The sequence below is a fragment of the Triticum aestivum genome, chromosome 1A, assembly GCF_018294505.1.
Source record: "Triticum aestivum cultivar Chinese Spring chromosome 1A, IWGSC CS RefSeq v2.1, whole genome shotgun sequence".
Lineage (NCBI taxonomy): Eukaryota > Viridiplantae > Streptophyta > Magnoliopsida > Poales > Poaceae > Triticum > Triticum aestivum.
Genome location: NC_057794.1, coordinates 434,809,258 through 434,825,106, shown reverse-complemented (window position 1 = coordinate 434,825,106; position 15,849 = coordinate 434,809,258). Strand labels below are relative to the sequence as shown.

The 15,849-nt window shown below is 54.1% G+C and overlaps 1 protein-coding gene across 1 annotated transcript; it reads left to right on the top strand.

The window, feature by feature from the left end:
* Nucleotides 1-1,084: 1,084 nt before the first annotated feature.
* On the top strand, nucleotides 1,085-8,914 carry LOC123054447 (xylan glycosyltransferase MUCI21). The gene is made up of 4 exons (XM_044478229.1): nucleotides 1,085-1,934; nucleotides 2,057-2,182; nucleotides 2,297-2,905; nucleotides 7,938-8,914. Exons 1-4 carry the CDS (start codon nucleotides 1,697-1,699, stop codon nucleotides 8,636-8,638), a joined length of 1,674 nt encoding a protein of 557 aa, XP_044334164.1. The 5' UTR covers nucleotides 1,085-1,696; the 3' UTR covers nucleotides 8,639-8,914.
* The last annotated feature ends 6,935 nt before the right edge of the window (nucleotides 8,915-15,849 follow it).

Genomic DNA, 15,849 nt, shown 5'->3' with positions numbered 1-15,849 from the left:
ACCTCTATTCAATGCTCATGTGGGTGTCACATGAAAAGCCATGTCAAAACTCCCTACATCGCAAGTTAGGGATCATGACGGGCGCAATGTTGACCACAATGTTGTCTGGAAAGTCTGAACATGATAAGTGTCGTTGAAAACATGTCCACGACCCAGTCTAGTAAGGTGGGCTTTTGTCCCACAAAATACAACCCTAGACTATATTAGAGCACACATATCCCCAACACCGCCACCAAAGGGGAATAACGACGCCCACAAGGTTGATGAGATCTCGATGGATAGACTCGAACCAACACCCGTGCAAATGTCCAAGGAAGGAGCCACAAACTGCCAAAACACGGCCACTCACACACCTCCGTTGTCCTAGGTAATTCCGATGCAACGACCATACCATCGCCACCTCGAAACCAAGCCACGAGCAAGGCCCACGGGATAGATCTATTAGAGCCGAGCCACATCTGCAACCACCTATCTATATCCATGCCACCGTCATTGGAGCCACAAGCATTCGTGCGACGCCTCCGTGTGACGCCTGCCACGCCAGAAACACCCTTGTTGTGCGCTAGGAGGGTGAGCTACCACCTCATCTATCCCTCAAGATGGATAGAACTATGAGACGTCGGGAGACATTTAGCACCAAAAGCCAGCAAAGCCGCGCGATTGGAGGGCACTCGAGTCACCGTTTAGGAGAATAAGTAATAACACCCGTAACCGGCATTCGCCTCACGGGTTTAGCGTGACGACTTCATACAATGTGCGGCGAGGATGGAGCAAAACCAATAACAGAGCTATGGTGCGGCTAGGGTTTCATCGGAGTCAACCCCTAAAACTACATCCGTGTAGGAGGGGATTTCCCCCCGACGACGGCCATGCATGTGCTGGCACATTGCCAGGATCTACCAGAAGCTCTCGCAAAGTCGCAAACAGTGCGCCGCCGTACTAACACAAGAACAGTTTTAGGGGAGGCAGCCCCGGCCGCGTCGCGGGCGATGCACGGCATTGTAAACGTTTCAAGCCGTCATCGCACCCAGTGGAAGACGACTTTAAAAGCCGTTCTCCTTTCACGAAAAACCCTCGTCCCGGAAACCAACAAGGCGAGGCTGTAGAGCCGAAAGACAGCGCAGAAACTTGTAAGAATTCCCCAGATCGGCCCTGCGTTTTGCACACATGCGGCATATGATTTGGACCCTCTCCCCCCTCCCCGGCGGCGATCGCAGATTAGTAGGCCGGGACAGCGCGGAGGAGGTTAGCATATATAATTAGCGCCATCAAACCACCCTGTTGGTGTTGGGCTGTGTTTCCTCTTGTCCTCCATGTGATTCCAAAGTGCTCTGCTCTGTATTCCTATTCCCTCTCTTCAATCTTCATTACCCCCTCCCCACCTCCTCCCCCTCCCCCCCCTTGGCCCTTGCCCTCTGATCGTGACCAGCTATTACTCTCGGCCAGCCAGCCCACCCTTCCTCTCCGGCAAAGCCCCCCTCGGTGTCCTCCTGTTCTCCCCAATTGGCCCCGTGCTGTCCGGCGTTCGGCTCGGCTCGCGGGGCGCGCGCGGGTGGCGCCGAGAGGGGCGGCGGGCGGAGCGCGGGGAGCGCCGGAGCGGAGCATGCGGCGGTGAGAGCGCGGGCAGGAGGAGGAGGAGGAGCGGGGAGCTGAGCTTCGCTTTGCTTGCTTGGTTGCTGGCGCGGAGGGAGGGAGGATGCAGCAGCCGCAGCAGCACCACCATCACAAGCCCAAGCCGTCCCTCTCCGGCAGCCTGTCGTGGATCCGGAGGTCCCCGCCGCCGTCGCCGCCGCACAGGAAGCCCTGGGGCGCCGGCGGCGGCAGGGGCCGCTACGCCTGCCGCGCCGTGCCGCTGCTCGTGCTCACCGTCTACAGCCTCTTCACCGTGCTCCGCATCCCCAGCTCCTCCCTCGTCGTCAACACCGCCGATTCAGGTGCGCCCCCCGCCGCCCGAATGCGATTTCTCTCTGCTTTGCTCGCAGCGCGCCGCCACGCCTCCTGGGTTAAATGCGCCCCCCTTTCGGCCGTAATGGTGACGTGTGTTCTCTGCTCCCAGAGCGCGTGGACCGGCGGGAGGATGTGGAGGCGTTCAAGACCCACCTGCCGTCGAACCAGAACGGCCTCGAGGCCCGCCAGGAGACCCGCTCTCCGGCGTCCCTCCCGTGCTCCGCCTTCATCAGCGGTGAGCTCCTTGCTCAAGCTATTACTATTCTGTTAGCCGCTTGCTTTCTCGCCTAGCTTAGCTAGCTGATTTGCGTGCGGGATGCTAATGGCGGGCGAATTGGTGCGTGCGCAGGCGAGGCGGGCGGCGGGCCGGCGAAGGAGGGCGTGCTGTGCTGTGACCGGAGCCACTACCGCAGCGACGTGTGCTACCTCCGCGGCGACGCGCGCACGGACCCGTCCACCTCGTCGGTGCTCCTCTACAACGCGCCCCGCGGCGCCGCGCCGGAGAAGGTGCGGCCGTACACGCGCAAGTTCGAGGAGAGCATCATGCGGTCCATCGACGAGGTGACCATCGTGCCCGTTCCCGCGGACGCCGGCAACGGCACCGCCGGCAAGGACCCGAGGGACAGCCTGCGGCGGCGGTGCGACGTGCGGCACCCGCCGGGCGTGCCGGCGGTGGTGTTCTCGACGGGCGGGTACACGGGGAACGTGTACCACGAGTTCAGCGACGGGCTGATCCCGCTGTTCGTGACGGCGGAGCGGTTCGGCGGCGAGGTGGTGTTCGTGGTGCTGGAGTACCACTACTGGTGGCTGGGCCGGTACGGCGCCATCCTGGAGCGGCTGACCAACTACAAGATCATCGACTTCCGGTACGACCGCCGCGTGCACTGCTTCTCGGAGATGATCGTCGGCCTCCGCATCCACGGCGAGCTCGTCGTCGACCCCAAGCTGATGCCCAACGGTACGCTCCCGATTCAACCCCCCGCTGCTGCTAGATTCCAATTCCCCAATCACATCGCCGTCGCGAGTTCAATTGCCACCGCTGGTTACGTAGTAGCAGCAGCATTCTGCCGCGCCCATTGCGCGCGCTGCGACGTCGATTTGTTAGTTAGTTACGAATGTGCTCCGCCAATTCGCGTGGGCGTGGCGATTTCGGTGGGTTTTTCCGTTAGAAAGAATTTCGGTGGGATCGTCCGGCGCCGTGGAGCCGAACTCCTCGCCAGCGTCAGCGGCGGCGGCTTGTTGCTTACGGAGGGGAACAGGATTAGCGAGGAGCAAAAAGGCGCGTGAGAATTCGTGCGGCCCGGTCGAGATCCGTGCCAATTCTGGTCGGATGAACCATTCATTCCCCCCTTAGCCGCGGTCAGGGGTACTAATTACCCCCGACCATGTCCATGTGTGAGTCGCTTTTCACCTCTCCCCTGGTTTTTAAACCAGGCCTAGTAGTACGCAAACAGTTGGTTAGGGCGGGTAGAGGGGAGCCCGAGCATCGGTGGAGCGATAGATAGATTGCAAATGACGCATCCGACGCGCCACGGCGCCATGCCGTCAGCGACAACGACCGTCCGATCGGTGCGTGGCGACGACATGCCGCACGCGCGCGCGCGTAGGACGCATCTGACACATCTCCGGCCACCTGCTCTGCCCGACACTCCGGCGGCAACGGTAAGCGGCATGTGCGCGAGCGCGCTTTTTCGTTGGATGCCAAAGGAGACGGGTGAGGGGATGAGCGAGGGAGGGAGGGAGCACGACGGGCGGGGGAATCTGGCGGCGATGATGAGCAGCGAGATCGATCATGGCGGGGGTTGATTATTTTACGGGAAACGGGCAGGCAAAAGCCGGCTTTTGCGAAAGCGTCGCCCGGAAAAAGCGCACGGAACGGATGAGGGGTGCGAGACCCTGACGCGCTCGGCGGGCGGGCGGACGGACGGATCGGTGCTCCCGTCGCCGTCGCCGTCGATGCTGGCGTGCCGTTTTCGTGCGCGGACCGGTAATATCGCAAGTAACTGGCCGTACTGCCGGTGCTCCGTTTATTACCCCCGCCCGTTCCGTTTCCCTGCAGATAGACGGGGGCCGGGCACGCAATGCTCGTGCAGCATTGTCAATGCGCACCACTACTGCACTTTGGATTAATTATTACTAATGCACTGCGAGTAGAGTAGAGTTACTTGCACAAGTGGGTTAACTTAATTGGGATGGTGCGGTGACAGGAGTTCACAGCCACTGCATTCGAATTTTGAACCAAAGCATAGCAGAGCAGAGGAATTAGTTAATGGATTTGTAAAATATTAGGTGAGATTTGTACGTCGATTATTTATTTGTGGGGCAGGGCAGGGCAGGAAATGCGATGAGGGCTCCACGAAGGGAGGCGCAGTACCCACCTCCACGTTCGGCTTGGCGACCCGGTTGTAGTTGGTTCCAATTAATCCGGCCGACGCCGAGTTATTGTACTGTAATGTGCCCATTCATTTATAGCCCCATAAACACCCATGTACCGGCCAGTGTACTAATCTCCCGCTGTTACGCCAGATCTTGGGTCAGCTGTACTGCTGAATTACATTACAGTACCGTCAGAGGAGCTGAGCACGTTACTTTTCCAGAGCGTCAATAGTAAAGTAAATCAGCGTGTCAGGGAACAGAATTGGAGACGCGCATAGAATAGTTGGATTCGACGGATCGGGCATGTTGATGTAGATGCAGGGGCGGGGGGCGTGTCTGTGCAAAAAGAATTTTACTTGCCTCGTGTCGGGGCCGCACTTACCATATCGATCGGGCGTTGCTAGCTTGTGTTTGTTTCTAAATCGAACTACTCCCAGGCGTTAATAAAGCATGTGTCTCTCTCTTGGCGTGGAGCATGTGCAATGGGGGCAGCGTCATAAATCTTTCTCTTCTTTTACGCCCACATGCGGTGCCTAGTTTGGGTATGGGTACTAACCACCCCTGTATATTTACGCCTCCTGTCGCGTCCTGTCCTCTAGCGCCCAAGAGGAGCGGCAGCATGAGAGGCTTGCGGATCCTTCCCCAATTGCAGAAGGCATCGTGCGATATGCATATACTCTTAGTGTTACTTTTTGATAGTAACGTCATGGGTGTCAATTAATTTCTTTGATAGATTGCACGAAATAGCCGGTTGATTGACGGAGAGCACGGAAAAAATACACCCCATACGTTTCATTCTCCTAATCCATCCCCGGCGACGTCAACGCACCGCCCATTTTGATTGATGATGGGCTCCGGATATTTTCTTGAGAGCCATTGACAGGGGGATATTTTCTTGAGAGCCATTGACAGGGAGATCATCCGTTTAGCAGCATGGCGACAGCGGTGTTAGGCTCTTGGCCGCTGGGGATATACATCTGAATGCTGGCGATAAGAGAGGAGATATCGGCCGTGGGCTTGACTAGGACATGTAGGGACTCGGAGGCGCCGGGCGGCCCTGCGAGCAGCACCACCATGCCGTAGCGCTAAGCCTCACTCGCCTACGTCCTAATCGGCCCGTCCCACCGGATGATTAGTTATTCGCTGCTGGCCGCCGGTTGACGGAATGCTGCTCTCGCGCGCGCGGATGTGCGTCGGCGGGTACCGCATTGCTGTCAGCCGATCGGGCGAAAGCGTCACGGCATGCGCCTTTGGTTTCATTTGTTTTTGACACGCCTGATAGAGTCTCTTGTGATGTGCGTGGGAGCGTGGGTGGAAGGGAGGGAGGGTGACCGATGGAGAGTAAGCTCAAGCTGGGAGGGACCATGCGTGATAGTGGAGAGAAAAGAAAGGGCGGTTGGTTTAGTTTAGCCGGAGCAGCACACAAACGGCTTCGTGCTCCGTCATGCTTCCTCGCTCGCTTTTCGCCGTATGGTACGTGGTGACGCCTCCACTCTACAGCACCACTACAGCCACGGCCAGGGTGACGGACGTATGGAAGTGCCTCACGTAGTTTAGGTCTGGACCTCTGCTTTTCTCTGTCTCTGGGTTGAGCAGTTCTTCGGTGTCAGGAGTGGCAATGGATGCACCACAACTAGCATCACGCTACTGGACCGAGGAAAAAAAATGGATGGTTGGTAGTAGCTTTTTTTTTAGATGTTGGTTGGTAGTAGCTGATCCAAAGCAAAAGAAGAGGAAGGCACAAGTAGTGAGTGGCCCGTGGTTTTTATCTATCTATCTGTCTGAGTATACAGGTAAAGCAGGACGAAAGAAGGGAATGCATGTGATCTGGAGGTTGGGGAATTTTTTTAAATCGATTTTATGACTGTGACCACCAAGGCAAAGAGGCTCCAGATTTTGACCGGCAAAGGCCCCCTGGAACGAACTCTTTAATGAAAGGAGGCGAGGACTTATTTGGGGTGCCGCAAAAGGCCGGCCTTTGAACAAGGCTAAAAAGGGGAAAGGAGAAGGGTGGTGAGTCTAGCGACTAGGTAGGCAGTAACTACAGGGGTGGGGTACGGCATTCACTTGCGCAACTTCTCTGTCTTTTTTTTGAGCATCAGTACAGACACAAGCGCTCGTATACACGCGCATACACTCACCCCTATGAACTCACACACGCACACCCTATCCCTATGAGCACCTCCGAGAGACTGAGCCGGCATATCATCTTGAGATTTACGAAGTCACTGTAGGCGCCTCGTCGTCGACGGGAACGTCTCTTCCAACTGAAAGCGCATCGCCGGAAATCCTGAAATAAATCCAGAAATAATGCGAGCACCAGGATTTGAACCCTGGTGGGTTGGGGATACCACTATCCACCTAACCAACTCAACCACAGGTTGATTCGCGCAACTTCTCTGTCGGTGAGTTTGCGTCCACAGGGTTTCTGGGTTTGCGCACACACACACAGAGTCAAAATGGACTTAGGATTATAGATTGGTAAGAAAGCTTTTGCACCATCTCAACGTTTATCCAATTATTATTGTCTCTGAATTGCAAGTCTCTTGTGTACTCCAAGACCAAGTAACAAGTCGAGGGTTAATCATATGCTTGGCCAGCTGGCAGACAATGAGGATTACGTAAGAGTTGACTTGGGGCGCACAATCGGCTTGGATCTTGGAGCAAAACTACTAGTCCATCTCCATGCATGGCAGCCGGGCTGGCCAATGGTAACATCCGGGAGTGGCGTTGCGTCATTCTCAGATCTCGCGGAGGTCGCGGATGGTTGGCCGTGGAGTGGAATAACCCGTCGTGCGCCGGAGGCTACCGCGGCACGCAAAGGCGCCGTCGGCAGCGGAGGCCAGCTGTCCGTTTGTTTGTTAATAAAGGCCTGGCCAGTCAATCTCGGGGTGCGAACGAACGCGGAGATGCATGGGATGATGGGATGGACCATTTACGTGCGCAGCTGGATCGCGAGGAATGCACATTCAAAAGGGGTTTACATGCCGCCGCTGTTTTCCATAGGCCGGTTGGTGATTGACATGCATAACCTAGCACTAGTAATGGCCTCCTAGTAGACTATGAGTATGATTGATGGGGCCGGCTAGCTGCTGATTAGTTGTAGTGGTATAATTGTTGTCTGCCTTATGACAAGTTGGTGGCTAGTCTGCGTGCTCTCAAGTGTAGATAGCTAGGGTTTATACGTACGTGTTTGGAGTGTGCATTGTACTGTATATATATACTACTTGTGGGCTTGATGGAGAGCGACTGGTTGCGTCGAGGTCGATGTGGATGTCTTGAGCTCGAGGCAGGTAGAGAGGCGACGACACTCGACATCACATGAGCAGCAATAGTTGGGCCTTCTTCTTTGGGGAAATGCGATGCGTCTTGGAACGCCTCTGTTACGGCAACGTTTAAGGCTCCGCTCGCAACTTCGGACTGCACCTGATTTGCCCTCAGTACTCAATTTTGGTGCATAAACATAAGTTGACACAAGTGAAACGAACACAGTTATTAAATTCTAGTGTCAGAACTTAATTGGTGCATAAACATATTCCGAGTACATTAATTGCACCTGTAAGTAAACTGCTGCAATTGCTAATATCGTGGTGGATCTGTGCACGTGCTTGCAGGCAAGAGCATCAAGGACTTCCAGGCGCTCCTCCACCAGGGCTACAGCGGGAAGCCGTCCGCGGCGTCGTCGGCGCCGCTGCCGCTCCCTCTCGCGACGCCGGCCCGGCCGTGCGTCGACCACGCCAAGGCCGCCAAGCCCAAGATGCTCATCTTCATCCGCAAGCAGAACCGGGTGATCCTCAACCTGCCGCACGTGGTCACCGCCTGCCGCCGCGCCGGCTTCGCGCCGCACGTCATGAACCTCCGGCGCCAGACGCCGCTCCCGGTCATCCACGCGGCGCTCGCCTCGGCCGACGCCATGGTGGCCGTGCACGGCGCGGCGGTCACCCACTTCCTCTTCATGCGGCCCGGGACGGTGCTCCTCCAGATCGTGCCCGTGGGGCTCGACTGGGCCGCCGAGTCCTTCTACGGCAAGCCGGCGCAGCAGCTCGGGCTGGAGTACCTGGAGTACCGGGTGGCGCCCGAGGAGAGCTCCCTGGCCGCCGAGTACGGGCTCAACAGCACCGTGGTGCAGGACCCCTCCGTCATCAGCAGCCAGGGCTGGTGGGAGATGAAGAAGGTGTACATGGACCGGCAGAACGTGACCGTCAGCATCAAGAGGTTCGGCGAGCTGCTCCGGGCGGCCAAGCTGCACCTCAAGAAGAACGCCACCGCGTGCGGCGGCAAGGCCGCCGGCGCGAGCCACGCGGCGGTGAGGTAGCGAGGGGCTAGTTGAGCCCTGGATAATTAGGTGTTAATGAATCACAGTCCACAGCCGTCAATTTTTAAGTGTTTTTTCTTCTTCTTCTTCTTCTTTCTTCTTTCTTGTGTTATTTCTGGTTGGAGGTGGGGAGGAGGGAGAGTATATCGAGTACAAAAGAGGAGATCATCATGTACATAGAATTGGATTGGTTGGAAGCCCCCGTGCACAGTACTCCTACATTCGTTCAGTTCATGTTGTTGTTAGGGAAAGTAATAATTTATGTTAGGCCTCCAAGTCAAGTTCACAGCAGCAATCGCCATAGTTTTCTTTCCCAATCTCCATGTTACTTTTCATTTTTCATTTTCTGTCAAGTGCAGTAGAATCCAGACCGAGATATGTGATCATTGATCAGCAACAAGGCCTTGACGAGACGAGTGACAGTGCAGAGCCGCTTTTTCACGAGAAAGAGGGAGGCAAAGGTCGGACATGGAGACGACAGCTCTGTTCATCTGCGTCTTTTTACCACCGTGGATTCCGTGGCGCGAGCAGCACGTGGGTCATGCATCTTGTCTTTTCCCTCTGATGGCATGGCAGCCGCGTGTTACGCTCACCGACAGGTGCGCGGCAGAGCGGGCGTGAGGTGGAGCCGACGTGAACGCCGAGGTGTGCTAATAATGCTGACATGGGAGGACGTGGGCATAGCCCAGTGGTTGGGGGCGCATGATTGTAAACCTAACGACCAGAGTTCGATCCACGTCGGGGACGAATTTCTGGAATTCTCATGAGGGATGCTTCTTCTATATCAATAAAACCGTGGGTGCTAGTGCCCATGGAGTTTCATTTTTTTTTAATAATGCTGACATGGGGACACTTGTCCTCTCGCGCTGTGCTCGCCGTCGGGGTTTTACCGTGGCACTGTTTTTAGTACCGAGGCTGGATGCCGGCGGGTGACCGTAGCAACGGGTAAGAGCAACTTCAACGGCGCCACCCAGACGGATGGCGCTTTTGTCCATCTAGATCGGCCGCCCGCCCCGCGTCCGTCCTGTTTTAAAATTTGAATCGGCTATGCGTCCAAGGCGTCGACCTATTTTATATTCATACACATTATTTTTTAAAAGTCCGCGGTCATAGATCATGTCAGCGGTCATGTCGTTGTCCGAAACTCATGCCGGCACAATGCCATCGCCGGCATACAATGCCAGCTTCAAAATAACACCATACAGTTCATGCTGCCGCACTTGCCGGCGGCCGATACACATGCTAGCACACAAAAGGGATGGGACTTAAGTTCAACCACGCCATCGCGGCCTCGTGGTCATGCCAGCACACCTGCCGGCATACAAAAAAAGGATGGCGCTTGCCGCCATAGATCACTCGCCGTCGAACTTGAGCATGTCGGCCTGCATTTTCTCGAACCACGGTCTCTTTCTTGGCGACACGGTGTTGAGATCCACCTTCATGATCTTCACCCCGGTCATCATGCTCGCGAGAGCCACTTCTTTCGCCTTGGTCTTGGCGTTGGCGGCCTCAATCTCTAGCATCTTGGCTTGGTTCTCTGCATCCATCTCAAGCCTCCTCCTTTGGATCTCCATAAAGGCGTTCATTTGTTCTTCCTTGTATCGCCGGCACTCCTCCTCCCTCGAGTCCTTCTTGCTCATCATGCCCTCCACGCTTGCGATCAAATCGTTCGACGCCGCATCCCGCTTGTCCTCCTTCCTGGAGTTGGTCTTCGCCCGCGGCCGTGCCTTCTCGCCGTCCCCAACCTCCTCCACGGCTTGCTTCCCCTACGCGACTTGTGAGCGGCATATTGCGCCTTGAACTTCTCCTCATCTTTGATGACCCTAAAGCAATGGGAGAGGTTGAAGCACTTGCCAATATGTTGGACCTTGAATGCCTCCAAAGTTTGAAATGCCTACAAATATTTTGCATGCAAGCATATTGGCAAATAGTATGCAAATGAACACGCAAGCATAAACGGAATGACACAAAAGTGGGCGGCTTGCTAGCATACCATGTCTTGCATGCCGATGCCGCCAACGGGGCGGGCCTTGACGCTCTCAAGAGTGGCACAAAATTTGTTACACTCTCGTTGGATCACCCTCCATCGTTTCTCCCACCCGCGCGTGCTTACTATTTGGTATGGCGGAAACTTCTTGCGCTCATGGAACTCACAGTGGACACGAATCCGAAAGGTTGATGCCTTTTGTTCGGCGCCCGTCTCGGGGTCTTGCCCAATGTCTCTCCAACACTCACAAAGAAGTTTGTCCTCGGCCGCCATGTATGCCTTGGTCCGCTTGCTCTTACGCTTTGGCTTTGCCCCGGTGGCTTGGTTGGCGAGCTCGTCCTCGAACAAAGGCTCCCTTTCGATGTCGCACTCGTCCTCTTCCTCTTGCTCGTAGTCCTCTGGAAACTCGTGGTCAAGCGGAAAGTCGTCCAGGTCTAGGTCGACCTGATCATGCATGAAGGCCGTCTGATCTTGCTCAAAGGTTGACGGCGTGAATGCCCCTCGGCCGTCCTGGCTTTGTCTCTCATCGGGATCATAGCCGGCCTCGGCGGCACCGCCAGTGGCCGACGCACCACCCTCGACGATAATGTTCTACATGTAGTCGTCGTCGCCAGAGGCCGACATTCCGCCGAACAGCTTGCGTGTGCCCGGCAGCACTTCAGCTGGCATGTGTCACACGCATTTCCTCGCGCCTTTGGATAACGAGCCACCGGTCACCGGTGTGGCGTTGAGGTCGATGGGCGCCGGCACGGGTGTGGAAGGCGCCACCACGCTCACCTCGGTCGAGCACTCGCCGGAGAGGCCGGAGGCCTACGGGTAGACATGGAAGACGGGCATCGGGGTGCAAGCCGACGCGCGGGGCGAGTCGGGCAGCACCATCCAAGGGAACGCGGATGAGCCGGTGCTGGCCGCGGCCACGGCGGCATTGACGAGGCCGTGCTTGCTAGGGTTTAACCCTAGCATATAGAGCGCCTCCCTCGTTGCCGTCGCGATGCGGGCATTGGTGACCTCTTGCTGCGCGGCGGCGATGATGGCTTCGTCCCTCGGGTCCATCGCGTGCCTCCGGCCCTTCCTCTTGGCCGACTCCCTTGCACGTTGTTCGGGCATCAGCGTCCTCTTCGGCTTGGGCACGGCGGTGGTCTTGCGAAGGGCGCGAGGCCTGCCTTTGCCGGAGGGGGCAGTCTTCATGCTGGACGAGGCGAGGGAGGCGAGGCCGGCGGCGTCGTCGAGGTCATCATCCATGGCGTGGGGCGGGAGCGCGCGCGGGTGGGAGGTTTTTTTTGGGGAGGGGGTGGAGGGAAATGGTGTAGTCTGCCATCGACCAGCGGGCCCGGGGGAGGAGAAGGCGAGCGCACGCGTCAATCTTGTTGGAAATATGCCCTAGAGGCAATAATAAATTAGTTATTATTATAGCATATTTCATTGTTCATGATAATCGTTTATTATCCATGCTAGAATTGTATTGATAGGAAACTCAGATACATGTGTGGATACATAGACAACACCATGTCCCTAGTAAGCCTCTAGTTGACTAGCTCGTTGATCAATAGATGGTTACAGTTTCCTGACCATGGACATTGGATGTCGTTGATAACGGGATCACATCATTAGGAGAATGATGTGACGGACAAGACCCAATCCTAAGCCTAGCACAAGATCGTGTAGTTCGTTTGCTAAAGCTTTTCTAATGTCAAGTATCATTTCCTTAGACCATGAGATTGTGCAACTCCCGGATACCGTAGGAGTACTTTGGGTGTGCCAAACGTCACAACATAACTGGGTGGCTATAAAGGTTCACTACAGGTATCTCCGAAAGTGTCTGTTGGGTTGGCACGAATCGAGACTGAGATTTGTCACTCCGTGTAACGGAGAGGTATCTCTGGGCCCACTCGGTAGGACATCATCATAATGTGCACAATGTGACCAAGGAGTTGATCACGGGATGATGTGTCACAAAACGAGTAAAGAGACTTGCCGGTAACGAGATTGAACAAGGTATCGGGATACCGACGATCGAATCTCGGACAAGTATCGTACCGCTGGACAAAGGGAATTGAATACGTGATTGATTGAATCCTCAACATCGTGGTTCATCCGATGAGATCATCGTGGAACATGTGGGAGACAACATGGGTATCCAGATCCCGCTGTTGGTTATTGGCCGGAGAGTTGTCTCGGTCATGTCTGCATGGTTCCCGAACCCGTAGGGTCTACACACTTAAGGTTCGATGACGCTAGGGTTATTAGGAAGACTTGTATGTGATTACTGAATGTTGTTCGGAGTCCCGGATGAGATCCCGGACGTCACGAGGAGTTCCGGAATGGTCCTGAGGTAAAGATTTATATATGGAAAGTTGTTGTTCGGGTTCCGGGAAAAGTTCAGTTTTTTCCGGCATTGTACCGGGAAGCTTCCGGAAGGTTCCGGAGGTCCGGAAAATGTTCCACCACATCCAATACAGCAGCGTGGGCTGTAGGGGTGCGCCCTAACCTTAATGGGCCAAGGGCACCAGCCCCCCCAAGGCCCATGCGCATGGGAGAGGGGAAACCCTAAGGGGGAGGGCCTCCACTTGACTTGAAAGGCACTCCTCCCCCCCTTGGCCGCCACCCCAACCCTAGATGGGATCTAAGGGGGCCGGCCCCCTCTCTCCCCACCTATAAATAGTGGAGGGGTGGGAGGGTGGCCACACCCTTTGAACCTGGTGCACCCCTCCCCTCCAATACCTCCCCTCCTCCGCGTGAGCTTGGCGAAGCCCTGCCGGAGAACTGCCACTCCATCACCACCACGCCGTCATGCTGCTGTTGGAATCTCTTCCTCAACCTCTCTCTCCTCCTTGCTGGATCAAGGCGTGGGAGACGTATCCGTTCCGTACGTGTGTTGAACGCGACGGTGCCATCCGTTCGACGCTAGAATCATCGGTGATTTGGATCACGACGAGTACGACTCCATCAACCCCGTTCACTTGAACGCTTCCGCTTAGCGATCTACAAGGGTATGTAGATGCACTCTCCTTCCCCGCGTTGCTAGATTACTCCATAGATTGATCTTGGTGATGCGTAGAAAATTTTAAATTTCTGCTACGATCCCCAACAGTGGCATCATGAGCTAGGTCTATGCGTAGTTTCTATGCACGAGTAGAACACACAGCAGTTGTGGGCGTCGATTTTGTCAATTTACTTGCCGTTACTAGTCTTATCTTGATTCGGCAGCATCGCGGGATGAAGCGGCCCGGACCGACCTTACATGTACTCTTACGTGAGACTGGTTCCACCGACTGACATGCACTAGTTGCATAAGGTGGCTAGCGGGTGTCTGTCTCTCCCACTTTAGTCGGATCGGATTCGATGAAAAGGGTCCTTATGAAGGGTAAATAGAAATTGGCATATCACATTGTGGTTTTCGCGTAGGTAAGAAACGTTCTTGCTAGAAACCTATAGCAGCCACGTAAAAACTTGCAACAACAATTAGAGGACGTCTAACTTGTTTTTGCAGCATATGCCTTGTGATGTGATATGGCCAAAAGGATGTGATGAATGATATATGTGATGTATGGGATTGATCATGTTCTTGTAATAGGAATCACGACTTGCATGTCGATGAGTATGACAACCGGCAGGAGCCATAGGAGTTGTCTTAATTTATTTATGACTTGCATGTCAACATAAATGTCATGTAATTACTTTACTTTATTGCTAAAGCGTTAGCCATAGTAGTAGAAGTAATAGATGATGAGACAACTCCAAGAAGACACGATGATGGAGATCATGGTGTCATGCCGGTGACAACGATGATCATGGAGCTCCGAAGATGGAGATCAAAAGGAGCAAAAGATATTGGCCATATCATGTCACTGTTTGATTGCATGTGATGTTTATCATGTTTTACATCTTATTTGCTTAGAACGACGGTAGCTTAAATAAGATGATTCCTCACTAAAATTTCAAGAAAAGTGTTCCCCCTAACTGTGCACCGTTGCGAAGGTTCGTTGTTTCGAAGCACCACGTGATGATTGGGTGTGATAGATTCTAACGTTCGAATACAACGGGTGTTGACGAGCCTAGCATGTACAGACATGGCCTCGGGACACATGCGAAACACTTAGGTTGACTTGACGAGCCTAGCATGTACAGACATGGCCTCGGAACACGGAAGACCGAAAGGTCGAACATGAGTTGTATAGAAGATACGATCAACATGAGATGTTCACCGTTCATGACTAGTCCGTCTCACGTGATGACCAAACACGGCCTAGTCGATTTGGATCATGTTTCACTTAGATGACTAGAGGGATGTCTATCCGAGTGGGAGTTCATTAAATAATTTGATTAGATGAACTCAATTATCATGAACATAGTCTAAATTGTCTTTGCAAATATGTTGTAGATAAATAGCTCACGTTGTAGCTCCCTGTTTCAATACGTTCCTAGAGAAAGATTAAGTTGAAAGATATTGTAAGCAATGATGCGGACTAGATCCGTAGTCCGAGGAGTGTCCTCACTGCTACACAGAAGGCTTACGTCTTTGATGCACCACTCGATGTGCAAACCCCTACAACATCGTCTGTGGATGTTGTGATCACCTGACAGACACATCCTGACGACTACTTGATAGTTTAGTGCACCATACTTTACGGCTTAGAATCGGGATTCCAATGACGTTTTGAACGCCATAAGGCATATGAGATGTTCCAAGAGCTGAAATTGGGATTTCAGGCTCATGCCCGTGTTGAGAGGTGTGAGACCTCTGACAAGTTCTTTAGCCAACAAGATGGAGGAGAATAGCTCAACTAGTGAGCATGTGCTCAGAATGTCTGGGTGCTACAATCACTTAAATCAAGTGGGAGTTAAACTTCCAGATAAGATAGTGATTGATAGAGTTCTCTAGCCACTATCACTAAGCTACTAGATCTTCGTGATGAACTATGACATGCAAGGGATGGAGTTGATCCCGGAGCTGTTCGCAGTGCTTAAGACCGCAAAAGGTAGAAATCAAGAAGGAGCATCAAGTGTTGATGGTTTAACAAGACCACTGGTTTCAAGAAGGGCAAGGGCTAGAAGGGAAACTTCATGGATGGAAAATCAGTTGCCGCTCCAGTGAAGGAACCCAAGGTTGAACCCAAACCCGAGACTAAGTGCTTCTATTGTAAGGGGAACAGTCACTGGTAGCGGAATTACCCCAAATACATGGTAGATAAGAAGGCTGACAACTTCAACAAAGTATATACGT